This window comes from Haliaeetus albicilla, chromosome 7 (assembly GCF_947461875.1).
Source record: "Haliaeetus albicilla chromosome 7, bHalAlb1.1, whole genome shotgun sequence".
Lineage (NCBI taxonomy): Eukaryota > Metazoa > Chordata > Aves > Accipitriformes > Accipitridae > Haliaeetus > Haliaeetus albicilla.
The window spans coordinates 15,410,155-15,425,729 of NC_091489.1; the positions used below are offsets into that span (position 1 = coordinate 15,410,155).

The following is a 15,575-nucleotide window of genomic DNA, read 5'->3' on the forward strand; positions in this document are numbered from 1 at the left end:
CCTGACATATTGGAGACACGATCAGGAGGGAGCTAATGGAACTGTGATGAACATCTCTGTAAGAGCTAATACTGTTTCACTTAGTACACTTCTAGCATATTCATAAGAATCTCCAAATGTTTCATACTTAAAGGCAGGCGTGTGAAGCATACAAGTAAGAAAGTGCTATTTAAAAGATACTAGGGTTGTAAAATTTATTCAAGCTAATGTATTTTCTATGAAGGAAAGTCTATATACTATATATATATATATGTTTTGCCACATATATATACACATATATGCCACTTATAAGTGGAAAATCATTCTCACATTTAGTTTGAGACTGGCTTGAGTCTGAGACTGGCTAACATCCCTCCTATCCTGTCTTCGTAACGATGCCACTCAGTCTCTTCTTCTTTTAGTCCTTTGGGAGATGAGGACTACTGCATCTGAGGTTCCCAGTATTTTATTTTTTGTGAAGGATTTCACAACTCACGTGGGTTTCTACCATTTTCCACTTGTCCACGTTCTGCTGTGGATTGTGTTGCTCCAAGTTGCGCCTGCTGCCGAATTCAAACTGTGAGAACTTTGGGGTCTGTGGGTCCGGGTTGTGCTTTTGTAGTTCTCTGGTCTCTTAGTCCTCCATTATTCTTGTGAGGAAATCAAAACGGGGCTACCGGTGAGATGAGGGAAACTTTCTGTGATGCTGGTCTGATCAATACCAGTGCTCCTCAAGCATGATTCAAACTCAGGAGTAGTCTTGGGGAGAAAAACTGGTGTCACAGCTCCTTCCAGATCAGTCAGATTTTATGGGACATTTAAACTTTACTTTTGAAACTATGCATGTTGTTCAGTATGCACATCCTTATAATGAACGTTACACAGAACAACTGGAAGTGATGCTAATTCAAATGTACAGAGTTCATAGATATATGTCCCTCGACATACAGCTTGCATTTTGTATTTAGTATACTTCTTAAGAGTGAAGAATTGCAGTTTGAGAATAAAGCATTTCATCTTGTTTTCAGGGTAGGTAGAAAACTGGATTAGGATAGGGCATTCTTCACCAAGCTGTCAGTCAGATTTCGATTCAAATCAATAGTGCAGGGAGTTAATTTTCAGCAAACAGCTTTTCAGCAGCCTTCTTGAAATGAGTTCATGGGTTCAGGGCAATTCTTTGTGCACAAGTGTCCATGTTGCATAACAAGAAAAAGAATGACTATCCTTATCTGTAGATTTCAACATAAAGACCGAGGGCTGAATACGGCTTTACACCTCCAGGCAGACCTCTCAACTCAGCGATAGATAAAATGAAGGGACTTGAACTGCCAGCGCTGTATCTGCTCTGGTGCGAGAGGACACTCCTAGCACCTCGTACAGACACAGCGTGTGCTCCTTGTCACATACGAAAGCTAAGGAGCACCGAATGAAATTATCAGGCAGCAGGTTCACAGCAAACAAAAGGAAGCACTTCTTCACACAAATCGTAATTAAATTGTGGCGCTCATTGCCACAGAATGTGGTGGAGACTAAAGTATACACGCATTAAAAAAAGGGAGTAGAGAAATTCAAGGGCATATTAAATATGATGGTCTGGGAGCAAACTCCAGTTTAAGAAATCCCTGTACTACGGTTTGCTGGAACTTGAAAGGATATACCAGGAAAAGATCGCTGTATACCAATCCTGCTTCTTACATTTTTCTCCCTTCAGCATCTGCTAATGACTACAGTCAGAGCCAGGATACTGGACTAGATGTTCAACTCACTGTAGCAATTTTTTTGATCGTGTGCTATTAATCAAATAATGTTTATTTTGGCTACTTAAAAGGATCTAAGACCCCGACGGAGAAAGACATTTAAACGCCTAACGCTCACATATTTTAGGGAGGTAAGTACTGGTGTGTATCATAGTCTTTGCGCCTTAGGCCGTAAACTTACTAGGGTGGGGCACATACACCTTTTATTAGGACTTTGCTTATTCTGAGTATGAACTCAAATAAAAATATGTATTTGGTAACTGTGATAACGGTGTGTAACACTGTTTCTCCATAAAGGTTAAATAATTTGTTTGCCCAAATGGCTGGTGCCGCGGGAAAATTCCCTAGTGATTTACGTAAGAGTGATGACACTAGTATCCACTGATGTGAAAAAGAATTAACTTCCTTTATAGAACTCCCCGCATTTGCAATGCACGAATATTACATTCGTAGAAAGCTATTTATCACCTGTTACCCACAATAGTATTGCCAGACGATATGTAACTTCCTTACATTTACCTAGCAGGGTATTTGAGATTTCATCCATTTTGCAAAAGCGTCTGGCTGCAAACCTATGACACACGTTGGTGAAAATCCAGGCACGGAAATGAAGAAACCAAATACCAAAACCCCCCGAATTTTAGCCCTGCCAGTTCGAAGCCTGCCAGCGCGGGCGAGGTTTCCTCCTCAATCAACACGACGCGGTGGCTATAAATTGTGCCATGCAGGGCTGACAGCCGCGCAAGCGAGGCGACCTCAGCTTTCTGAACCGCGGGCGGTTTCATCCCGAGGCGAGGCGAGGCGAGGCGAGGCACCGCAGGAGCGGCGCACCGCGGGGCTCGGCGGCTGGGCAGCGCTACACCATCCCCCGCAGCACCGGCAAGCGGCGGCGGCCGGTGTTTCCCCGGGCGCAGGGAAGCCCCGCGCTGCTCGGGGCCGTGCCGGCGCCGCGCCGGGGCCGGGGCCGGGGCCGGGGCCGGGGCGGGGGCGGGGGCCGGGAGCAGCCCCTGCCCCGCCGGCCGCGCCCGGCCACCTGCTCCGCCCGCCGCCCCCGCCCGCATCCCGCCGACATTTCCAGGGGAGGGGCGGGACGGAGGCCGGGGCAGAGGGATGGCGGTGCCGCAGGGTACGGCGGGCGGGGGAGGCCGGGTGCCGCCCGGGGGCCGCGGAGGGCGGTGCGGCCGGTGGCCCCGGCAGCGGGGTGGGGGCGGCCCCTGGCCCCTGGCCCCGGCCCGGTAGGGGCGGCCGAGAACGGGGGCCGGGGGGAGGGAGGGATAGGAAAGCAACTCTCGATCTTAGAGCAGCGACTCGTTCGCTCGCCCTCACCTTCCGCCGGCTCCGCGGAGTAAAATGATCGTAACAATAATTACAACACCTCGCCCCCCCCCCCCCCCCAGCCGAGCAGACCCGCGTTACAGGGAGGGGAAGGTCAAGAGGAAAGGCAGGAGCGCTGCCTCACCCGCGGGCTGTCACACCGCCAGCCCGTGCCCCCGGCTTCCCCGGGGGCGGCCGCTCCCTCCCCCTCCCCGGGCCGGGCAGCATCTCCCGGCGCGGCGGATGCCCGGCGGCATCGCCCGGCGGGGCCGCGGCACCCCAGACACAAACCGGGCCGGGGGGGGACGGGGAAAGGGGGCGGCGGGGGAGGGCGCGGGCAGAGCCCGGCGGCCCCTCTCCCCACCCCTTTGTGCATCGCGGGCAGGGAGACACACGCACACGGAGACACACGCGCACGGAGACACACGCGCACGGAGACACACACGGAGACACACACGGAGACACGCACACACGAAGACACGCACACACACGCACCCCCCACCCTGCAGCCCCGGCGCCGCAGCCGCCCGTTGTTACACACGCACACACACACTGACACACGCACAGCCGGTCCCCCCGGCAGATGCATTTTCCGTTGCACTCCACCGCCCTTCATCCATCCTCCCTCTCGTCTCCCTCCCTCCTCTTCCCCCCCCCCCTTTGGTTGGTGGTTTTTTTGGTGTCCGTCCCGTCCCCGTCCCCGTCCCCCCCCCCCCGTGCATCAGTATAAAGCAGACATTTTGATGCCGCTGAAGCCGGTTCAGGCTGAACTCAAAAGCGGAGCGCCTTACCCACCCCCGCCCGGCTGCGTGCGGTTGGCGCTGAGCGATCCCGGGAAGGGCTGGTGCGGCTCGTCCCTAGCGGAGCGGCTTTGCTGCCATCCGCCCAACTTCAGCACCTCAGCCGGCAGGGAGAGGGAGACGGCGGGCGGGCAGCTGGCAGGAGGAGAGGCAGGCGGCAGGCAGGGAGGCAGGCAGGGAGGAGGGCGGCGGAGAGGGAGGGAGGGTGCGAGGAGCGGCGCGGAGGCTCCGCACATGCGCTCTGCCACCGGCGGCGGAGCCCGGCGGCGGCGGCGGCGGCGGGAGTTTCCCCGCTTGGCCCCGGCGGGTGAGTCAGGGCCCGCCCCGCCCCGGCCCGCGCTCCGCCGCCGCTCCCGGGGAGGCTCCCTGGGCGGTGCGGCGGGCCGGAGGGGTCCCGGGGGGGGGTCCCGGGGGCTGCGAGAGCGGCGGGGGCCGGGGCCGAGGGCGGCGGTCCGCCCCGCGCCGGGCGGCGGAGCGGCGGCATCCGAGGCTCTGGGCGGGAAGGGCTGCTGCGGCGGGAGCGGTGCGCCGCGGTGGTGAAAAGAGAAGCGCTAGCAGTGCTGGGCTCCTGCTGGGTTTTCTTCTCGTCCCCACATCGCTGCGTCCGAATAGAAAATAATAACGGTAATTAAAAAAAGGGTGTAGAAACCGCTATCCGGCTCTTCATTCTCCTCGTGCAGCCGAGAGAGAGGCAGGGATTTAGTGGCTGAGTAACTTTTTGATGTCGGGCACCTGAAGCGGGATGCCTAAATAAAGAACCAGCGCGGATCTGTTGGTTGCAACCGTGAGAATCAAGATCAGGGTGCTCTGAAAATCTGGCTGTGAATCCTGAATCCTGCCAGGTCTCGCCCGTTAGTTTGTCCCAGCTTTCCAAACGCCAGTTTCCGAATTTTGGCTCGACAGAGAACGTTATTTAGCTTCCCCACTGCACCTTAAAAATCTGGAGCCTGATATGCCTCGAGGCAACAGCGCTGGAAAAACACATATTTGGCATCAGGATCCTGTCAAATCATGCCACGATTCCAGAAATGTTAACGTCTCAAGAGAGAACACATTGCTGCGCTTACCGCTCCACCAAAACAATCTGGCGAGATGGTACAAAAAGGCACAAGGCCGGATTAAGGTAGTACCGTGCCTCGCCAGCAACCCGGATTGATTCGCTTCGCAAAACTGGTCTAGACACCTGTGTACCCCATCTAGATCCCAAAGTGGAGTGCTACAAAAACTGTAGCAAAACTGCACCTATGTTAGTAGGGCTGAAATTAAGAGGATTGGAAACAGTCCAGAAGGGCTAACTTACATGAGAGCTGTAAGAGCATAGGCACATCAAAAACATCTCGGCTCCCAGGAATCTGTATTCAAAACATAACTAATTTAACGACATGGCAGTCACAGTCATGGCTCTGTGGCTTACTTCTTGAATTCTGGGGTAGAAGCCTCAAATTCTGAATCATAAGGACCAAAGTCAGTGTTAACCTCCCCAAAAGTCACTCCTCATGAAACCATCACTTCGATTTTCTTCTGGTCTCCATCCTCGAGGAGGAGAAGTGTGAGAACTGGAAGTCATAACTCTGCTTGATAGCGAAGGTTATTGCCTAACCGAATACACTTGTATCACTGATTTTATATCACATTCTGTCCAAGCAAAATTTTTGCAGCCTGTCTCCTCTTTGTCTTATAGTTGCTCATACCTTATCACCTTTTCCCTGATAAACATCCCCCTCTGCTCTTTGTGTATCAACAGACTTCTCTTGAATTGTTCCGCCTATTTAAAATAATTAAACTAAGAGCAACTGATATTTAGCTTTTTTTATTTGTTTAAGACTTGAAGAGCTTGAGGGCCTGAAAAATTGGTTTTTTCCAACTATCCCAGGTGTCCTAATAAACATGCTATCTACACGTGTAGCCTTGCCCTCAGAAAATCAGGCGATTTTTAGTTACATACCTAAATAAAGATGTAGGTGTAACTCCAAGTTAAACATCTGAGTGCATGGCAATTTTCAGGTCTTTATGGAAATTTAGCTGACATTCCCTTTCTTTAGAAATAGTGCTCGGAAGAGCATTAAAAAGGATTAAAAGTATTTATGAAGTGTTAACAGTGTTTGTATTTGTTAATTGCAAAGCTTAAAATAACTGCTTGGGTATCTTTCTACAGCTTTAAAGAGCACCAGTTCCATTCTAAGGCCTCAATTCAGAAAAGCCTCCATGTTTAGGAAATAGTCTTAAGACTTGTTTAACTTCAAGGTCATATGTTGGAGCTTATTGACTTCATACTGAAGACAGTAAGCCTTCAGTACCTGCTTAATATTAGGAAGACAGTGCTACTCTGACAAAAGCTACGAAGCTGATCAAAGCAAATGTCTTCTCCTAAAGATTTAGTAGGTACGTAGAAAGTGTGTACAGATGTTCAACCTAAAAGGGAGACTGAGTAATGGGTAGGAATGAAATGAAATAATTTTATCCATATACCAGGGGAAAAAAAAGAAAAGAGATTTAAAAATTTTATAAGTTTGAAAAAGCTATGCTTAAAATGTTTAAATGAATAAAAGTCTTCAGCTTTTTATGACTCTGTTAATGTTTCCCACAGCTCTGAACAAGCCCAGCCGTTCCTATTTACCATAGTTTCCTTCATTGAAGCCATTCCTTGTTGTTGCTTGAACTCGTGTTTATAAATCCACTTCCTTTCAATAGCTGTTCAGCAGCTCTGTTCTGACCACTGCCTAATCCGTGTGCCTATTTTAGAGCCCTGCAGTTGCATTCAATGGCTTTTTCTTCCAGGCCTTTCTATCCTCTCTCCCTGGTTCATGTGTCTTGTTCCATGCTTTTTTGCATTTCTTAACCCAGTTTCCTTATTACCATGCATTCTTTTTTTTTTTTAATTAAAACCTGTTGTCATTGTTTTTCCAGTGAATTGTCACTGACTTTTGAGAAAAGAGAAATGGAAGCAGCAATGCATTATAAATGGACTTGTGAAAATCTAGAACACTGTGTACGTGAGAAGGCTTTCTGGTACAAAGAGTCCATATAAATCTAATAAAATAATTTTTCTTCAACTTTGTGATCTTTAATGTCTGGATTCCTATTGACTTTAACGGACATGAAGTTAGGTTCCTTATTTTTCAGTATTAAGTCTACATAATTATTAGTGGACTGTATCATTTCAGTCAACTTCATATTTTATCTGTAGAATACAAGACGCTTAAAATTTCTCATGGTCATGAACTCTTCAAGGCTACCTTCAGTTAACAGCAGTCTCTGCCTATCTTCAACTTAAAAAAACCCAAAGGCTATCATTAAAACAAATCAATAGCCAAAGACTTCAAATTGATCAGAAAGTCATGATGTTCTTTCATGCCCCCAGCATTGCTTCAATGTGATACAAAATGAAATATTTGAAATGTGTTTGAGCCACTGATCATATATATATTTTTCTCTGTAAGCAACAGTATTGCCAAAGTTTAAAGACGCTTACATTTGTAGCATCAACTAGGCAATGGGTTAGAAAACTGTGCTGCAGTTACAGAGATGACTGTATATTTACGATCTGCTTCATGTGAAATACTGCTTTGAATCTTTCTTAGCTGTGTCCCTGCAATACCATGTTTCTTTTACAGCCACGGCTGTTTATAACTATCAGGCTGTCTAATGCTATTTGACACTATTATGAAGAGTTTAAAGAATTAAACAGGCATTTCTATGCTGCTGTGCAGAAAACCATGAAAATTAGAAAAAACCACCAACCAACCAACCACCAAACCCCCAACCTAACTCTTGCTCTTTAGCACAAAACAAATGATCTGAAGAAGTGGTCAACTTCAGTTGGCTATTTGGATGGAAAGCTGGCTTGCAAAACGTGATTAGAGCTACAGCATCTCAATGTTACAGAGATTTATTTTTGCAGTAGCAACAAATCGAACAAACACAGAGTCTATCTCTGAGAGTCCAGTTTCAGATTTCCCCAAGCGGCGTTTGTAATTTGGCTTGTTTATGTGCAGAAACAAAGGCTTCAGAAGTCCCCTTGTTAAAGAACTGCTCTTTGCAGATGGCAGTGCACTTGTAGCTCACTCAGAGCAAGACCCAGAGATAATGACATCTTGTTTTGCAGCTGTTTCTGTTAACTTTGGCTGAGCCATCAGTATTTCAAAGGCTGGTATTATGTGCCAACAGCCACCAAACCCCTAAAGTCTGTTGACTCAAATGAGAAGAAAAATGTCACTGGCACCAAACTGATGAAACCAAACTGAAGTACAGCATGGGTGCTTGAGATAGCTTCCTGTGGGCTCAAGCTACCCTGGTGGTCTCTTGATCCTAGCTCAGTAATAAACTAGTATTATCATTTTACCATTTCACCAAATATATTCTTCCATCACAAGCTAGACAAAGATTCCTCACACTACAGCTAAATATATTTTATCCCCCTTCTTTAGCAGCTAGAGTGAATAGATTTTAAGAGGTTTCATTGCACAGAAGTGGGAGATGGAGATTCACTTCAGTAACCAGGTGATCTGAGCGCTCTGCAGCGAAAGACTTCTGGTCCTTAAGTGGAGCTGAACAGAAAGGACCAGTAGACGCTAAGTAATTTTTTAAGGCTAGTAGTCATAAAAGCCACTTATATGTCCCAAGAAATGACATTTGGATGGCAAAAAGTACATAGTATTTTGAACATGCCTGCTTCTAGTGAATAATCCCAAGGTAACAGTAAATTATCAAGATTAAGGTTCAACAATGAAATACTAATTTTTACTTAGCTTGCTGATCCATAAACTCTCTAATGTTTCTTTTTAATGATGACATCCCTGATTACCCTTAAAAGTCATACAACATATCATAAAGCCATTTCCCTAAAACTTTGTTTTGTCTCAGTAAAAAAACAAGTAATAGCTTTAAAATTTGATCCTGAGTCAAGAAAGCCTTTTCTTGCCCTCAGTAAATGGGACTTAAATATAGATGTAGAGGTAATTCCATACTTAAAAAGTTGTATGAGAATAACACATACTTGATTTCTTTCTCAAGTGGGGAGTTTGTATTTTCTATTGTGTTTTACACAGTTTATAATCTCATATAGTTTGCTGAAGGTAAGATGAAAGCACAGAGACCTGTGCTTTATATATTCTGTTTCTACTTAGTTTATCTACTTCCTGTTTCCATTAAAATCTTAATTAAGTTGAAGCTAAAGGTTGGAGTGCAAATAATAGTAGGTAAAAAGCCCCAAAGCCCCTCCCCCTCATAACACAACAGTGGCTATAAGTTTACATTGTGGAAATACAAAACGGTATGGTTAGACTTAAAAGCCTCCAGGCATTTGAAATCAGAGAATATGGGTGAATACAAGCCCACCTCTTAACACAGGCAAATATTTCAGGTGGAGAATTGTACCTAAAAATAGAACAAAGTAGATGTGCTGGAATAAAATTGGGTATTTTATTTCATGAAAGAGTTTGGGTAGTATCTGTTCTCTATTATAAGTACAGGCAATGTGTTCAGTATAATGTGAAGAAATTAATTTTGTTTCTAGTAATTAAATTAACCCATTTCTTTTCATTGTTATTTTTGAAATATATGTAATTCTTCTGCCAGAGTCGTTAGCAGCAACCAGACTTGGGATTGGAAGCACACGTAAGTGTCGACCTGGAGTTTCTGAGAGAACCAACAAGAACATTTCTCAGGGGAAAAAAAACCATGAAAGAGCATAACAGAGATTTCTGTTATGGAAATAAAAGGCAATGTTATCTCTTAAAAAGTTGCTTAAATTGTAGCTTTTGAAATTCACGTGCCTCTAATTCTGTATACTTCTGCCTATGCTGTGCAGCTGGTGGCAAGGTGGTGAGGGTCTGATCTGTGGCCGAGACCCTCCTTTTCCTCAGCAGCCTGCGAGGCAGGTTTTGCAGCTCTCAGCCTCGGAGATTTGATTACAGAGCAGAAGGAGCAGGGTAAGCAGCTTCCTGTGCTATGGATGGTGTGCCACCCTCTCATCTACCCTCACTACGTTTGGCAGGAGTTTATGAACTCAGCCCAGAGCCTACCGGCATCAGAGAGGCAACTTTCCTGCCTGGCTCTGGTGCCAGTCACGGGCTGGTGCCAGAGTTTGTATGTTCCCACACTCCCCCGACACATGCAGTAGCCGCAGTTCCAGGCAGCTGGGAAGCGTCCTCTGCTTGTCGCCTGCGGCTGCAACCCTTAGCCCACCGATGGGGATTCAACTTCGGTCCTTTTCTGCTGCCAACCTCGTTGGCTTCAGCAGTCACTGCCGTATCCCCTGGCAAAGGCACGTCTCTGTCCTTGTTTCCCTCTTTGTCACTGTGTATTGAAGAATCCTCCCAAAGGCATATGGGTTTTAATGGCTAGGAATCAGCATCTGATAGTAATTTGAAAAGATTCCTTACCCCAAGCTAGTCACCTTTTTCCTGGGATCGGTGCCCACGACCTGTACGTACACTTCACATGTAGCAGTGGTTATGGTGAGTCCCAGAGCAGTGGTGGGAACAGTCTGGGAGAAAAGCTTACGCCAATGAATCTCTGTCCATGCTCCCCTGTCCGACACAGCACAGCTGTCCTTCCCCTTGAAGCATCTGTTCTGGCTTTGGGGTGGATGAAGACTCCGGCTGAGGTGGTCTCACCTGGCTGCTCTTCCCCTCGCTCACTGAGAGACGAAAGCAGAGCAGTCGTCGGTGGTGCCAGCCCACTGCGCTCTACCTGTGCACTCAGAGCCCTTCCGAGGGCGGGGAATGGCATGATTTAATGGTATGATTCAACACAGTAGACTACTCAGTATTCACAAACACGGTCCTCTTTAGAGGACGTCTGGTCTTTCTACCGGTATTTGTATTTGCACATAGACAACGCCGTTCTCTGGTCGGTACTTGCTATTTCCTCCTTGCGATCTATAAGCTGAAACTTTTTGCAGTAGAAGCGGTACACAGACACAGAAGTCCACACAAGGTGACTTAGGTAAGTAATCGCTAGCAGATGTAACCAAGAGAATAGGCAAATGTCACTAAATTGTCCTTGCGAATGATGCTTCGAGTATTCTGTAACACATCCTTTTGTGGCATCCCTCTTCAAACCAGCAATAAATGGAAATACGAACTTCATTCTTTGTCTGGTAAGCTCTTCTACAAATACTTTCAGATAATTTAATATGTTTAAAGTACTTGACAATAAAGTCTGACAGAAGTGATTGGAGCTTTTTGCAAAATCAGAACAAATGGCCTTGAAACAGATTGCAAGGGATTATTTAGTCTGTTCCCCACAAGGAAATTTCAGGCCCTTCTTGGGTCATTTTCTTAACTAATTGCTTTTGGCTGTATCTGATCACTTGTCTGAATTTTTGAAAAAAGGTATCACGTCAGCATTTGTACATGATGTAAAAGCAATGAACTGGTTACTGCCCTGGTCAGAAAGCCTTAAATTTCTGTAATACAGAACTAATACTTTCTGTTTGAAATTAACCTTCTAATAAAAAGTAAGAAAGCAAAATCCATCAGTCCTTACAGATCAATGACTTCATGATCTTAAGATACAACGCACAGGTTAGCTAGCCAACAATAGATTTCGTAGATGGGTATGGATTTGGCCTTGTGAGAGGCTCACAGGCAGAACAGAAATTTGTTTTCCACCTGCTTGAGAGAGAATATTTTCAGCAAATTCAATCCCCCTCACAGAAGGCATATGCCATGTGCAAGTACCCTGGCTTTCATAGCAGTTGTCCTCCAAAAAACCTTGGGCCTGTATTTTTTTGGTGGTTGCTCCTCCTCACCCACTTTTTTTTCTTCTTTTTGCTTTGACTGAGAATAACTGGCAGTAAAGCCAATACAAAGCAAGTTTTTGCCAAAGCTCCGCTAAAATTACCATTTCACTTCAATTTAAGTCTTCTGCAGGAAAGTGGAAACTTAGCGGCAATTTCCTGATTTCTGAAATATTCTCCTGAAAATCCAGAGACAGTTTCCCTGTCAGATTTTCCCGCATGATCAATTTAGCCTTTAGTCTGCAGACAAATGCCTTGGTCCAAACTCTGAGAGACCAGGACATCTGTCACCTCCACGTTCTTCTCACAGAATAATAGAATGATGTTGACCCGCAAGCGATATATGCAGCTGATCAGAAGACGGTGCTTCTCAATCTTTCCTATTAGAGACCATCTAAAATTTTTTGAAAACATCCCACTGCCTGTGCAGTGTTGCTACACTCAGCTCAAAATTAGCATAAATTCTGAATGCTCTTATATAGCTTGCTTTTTCCCAATTTAGTTTCTTTTCTCAATTGCAGATGTTAGGGTATGTAGGATGTGTTCTGTTTCCTTTTTCCCCACAGTCATTTTATGAGGCAACCCCAAGCTGAGAAGCAGTGACATAGGCCATGGTCTCTTCTCCTGGCATCACCTTTCTAAGCTGCATCAAGTTCAGTCCGACAGCATCACTGATGCTTTGAGAGATTTGCAGCGGGTGAAAAATAGGGCAACGGGTGTAGGCCCAGCTATTTGCAAAACACTAATTTGAAAATATGCTGGTTTGTGCAAAAAGGCTTTTTTATGGCCCCATTTGGACTTGTTTAGCGTTTTGTTTCTGTTATTACTCTTGCAATCTTACCGACCTCTGACTTTATGACTCCTTTTGGAAGACTGGAACTGCACTCTAACTAACAAGAGAAGGTGGTGGTCCTTGTCAGCTATGGATCACTTTAAATGTAACCAAAGTCCTGAAGCAATGGTGTAGCAGCAACCATATTCGGGGACTTCTGCCAAGCGGTGACAGCTGTTAACAAGGCTGAGCAGAGCAGCGTGGCGTTTGGCTCCTATGCTTTTAGTCTTCATTCTTCATTTTGTTAGGACTATTTCATGTCCTAAACTTATAGTTCATTTAGAGGGTAAAAGGGAAAGGTATTTGCCTTACTTGCACGACGGAAAGCATTTACATTTGAGTGTGTCATAATGATGACATCAGTCCAAATTATAAGAAGACCTGTAAATTTGTCACTCAACTAGGCACCGTGATTTAATGAGCTGAGCATGTGACTGGAAGCTAACAGGCTGCATGTAGTTACTATTCATATATGGTTATGAGGTACCTGTCAAAACTCACTTCCCTATGTAGACACCTGGATTAGTCTTCATTTATATAAAGACTTTTAGACTAGTCTATTTTTATTTAAACATGATAAAGCAATTCCAAAGTTATACTCAGACGGCCACATAAGCTCATTATTTCATTTTTAGTCTCCCTCCCTCAAAAAAATCCTGTATTTATTGTCTTCTTCTGTTGCTCATTTTGAATTAACATGTCATCTCTCTTAGCAAGACTCCATCTTTATTTTCTAATGCATATGCCTACAGCACTATGGAAAAAAAAGGAAAGAGCTTGCCATTCTGTCAGTTTTTTAATATTTTACAGCCTGATAGATCTAATCCATAAACATGACTATAATAATATTGTACAAAGAAATGTGAACTCTCACTCTTTGCTCAGGAAGAATCACTGTGAGTTCCTATAATGAAATCAGCCAAACCCCTCTCTTCCTTTTCAAATTGTTGGCTAGAATCTAATCTAGGGCATATTACTGTAAATCCTGAGAAACTCTATTTGATCTAACACAATCCAGAATCACACTGTGGTAAATTAGGTGTGAACGTATCTTCTAAAATAAAAAGATAATTGATAATTGCTAGGAAATTTGTATCTGTATGAAGTCAAAACCTGCCCACCAAGTTTCTTCTTCCCCTCCATGAAACCCAATATCTTGTCAACTCTAGTTTGTCTCAAAACTAAGAAAGACAGCACCATAAACACATCTGTGGACAACACCACTGTTTGCATATATAAAAAAACAGCTTTTGAAGGTCAATAACTTGTTTGCTAAACCTGTCTGAAGCCTAATAATTCAATAAATGGCATGTAGCTGATACTGTGCGTTAAAATAATTTAGACACAACAAACCAGAGGAAATGGAGTCTTTTTGAGAAGAATGATATCATTGTTTTTAAGAACATTTCAATGCCTGTCACAATCCAGAAGGCGACAGACCAGAACCTGAACAGCAAACTTAGCCTGAAAAATGATTGTTTAAAAATGGCACCCTTTAACCAAAAAGGCCTGTTCCCAAGATATAATCAGAGCTATAGTGGAGGCAAAGCATCTGGAAATTTAATCGTGCTAAGGAACACTACAAAGAATTCCTACATACCACTTTATGAATCAAATGAAAGGGTGTAAAATGAAATAACATCAAAGCACCTGAAACTGTAGGGCCTCTGTTACCCTGACCAACTGTTATTTACAAGATGCAGGCAGTTCTCATGGCCGGTGTGATGCCGGAGGCAGGTAGATAAGGTTGCCAACATTAAAAAGAATCCCTTTTCAGAAATGACTCATTATTTTGGCTCAACAACCTGAAACACCACAAAGCCTCTCGTTTTTAGAGAGAAGGCAGGGAAGAGGAGTGATCTGCTCATGAGTTTCTGAAAGGCCAGCCTTTTAGAAACATCTTAAGCTAGTCACTCTAACTCACTTACCATTTTATAAAAATCATGGTCACAGTTTAATCTCAGTTATAACGTTATAAATGAAAAAAAATCCACCAAATTTAATAGAATGGATTGAGCAGTAGCGCTATGTTCATTTAGATCAGGGTAGGATTCACAGGACATGTTAGATCCTGTAGGCAGAAATATGAAAAATTTTCTTTTTCATATAAATCCCTCAGTGGATAAGGACCTAATCCAAGAAAGGGACCTTTGGTGTACAACCTTTTTGTTTTTTTAAAAAAAACAAACCCACAACAAATAATCAAATCTTTTCTCTCTTAGTAGTGGATTTGTGATATTGCTAGTAATAAGAAAAGATGACTATAAGCATTGCCTGTGTATTTTAAAAATAATTTCTGCTCTGTTTGTCATAGAGTTACGTGCAGAAGCAGCCTGTAAGAGGCATACATAATCACTGGCCGTAGGAGAAAATAATACAAATGGTATTGCACATGCATGCACGGATACACAGTGCCTTTGGTGCTGTGGGCTTTCTGAGAAAACATTTTGATGAAAAAAAATCACTCAAGCAACTGGCCAGGCCATTTTTTAATAGCCCTTTATGAATTCAGATCTTGGATAAAGTTGCGCTTTCAGTTATACAAGCTCAGTCTGGAAGTCACTTACCAAATTCAGTTCTGCTTCACAACAGAGTAGATGAAGTTGCAGTTCATTTTCCTTGGGATTGGGCAAGCCACTTTATCAGTCTGCTTTTGTGCCTGAGATCTGCTCTCATTAGAAGGCAAGCTGCCTTCCAGACCTCTTCTGTTTATTGATAAACCCCATCTCCCCAGCTATGACCAGGCTTGACTTGTCAGTGATTGTCTTCTTCGACAGCATCTTTTAGAGGCTGTTAGACCATATGCTATTTTGGAACTTAATAATACAAGGAAATGTGTCTCACTTTTCTGGTGATGCTGGCAGCTAGAGTACCATTTGTAAGAATCTCTGCAGCACCAGATAATCTGCTTGCGCATACAGAAAGTGGCAGGGAAGTTTTTAATTACCAAATCTCTTAAGCTCTGGCAGTATCTATCAATTTGCTGTGAGCCAAAGGTAAGTCCAAATGTAGAAGTATATCAGAAAATCCTGGTAGTGAAACTAAAGGCTATTGGATGTGATTCCTTTATAAAATATGTATGGAAAGTAAAATGGTGGCTCCAGCTAATTTTACTATTAAGTGAAGCTGGTGTTTCGTTCCTTACCCAC

The 15,575-nt window shown here is 44.4% G+C and overlaps 1 protein-coding gene across 4 annotated transcripts in view; it reads right to left on the reverse strand.

Moving 5' to 3' along the window:
- RGS17 (regulator of G protein signaling 17) overlaps nucleotides 1–4,208 on the reverse strand; it is a 72,510-nt gene extending 68,302 nt beyond the window's left edge. The window contains exon 1 of one of the 4 annotated variants that reach the window (XM_069787049.1): nucleotides 3,842–4,208. In XM_069787049.1, the coding sequence (XP_069643150.1) occupies nucleotides 3,842–4,086 (245 nt within the window). In that variant the 5' untranslated portion in view covers nucleotides 4,087–4,208. The remainder of the gene's footprint in view (nucleotides 1–3,841) is intronic. The other 3 variants (XM_069787048.1, XM_069787047.1, XM_069787051.1) reach the window with 3 other exon arrangements.
- Between the last annotated feature and the right edge of the window lie 11,367 nt (nucleotides 4,209–15,575).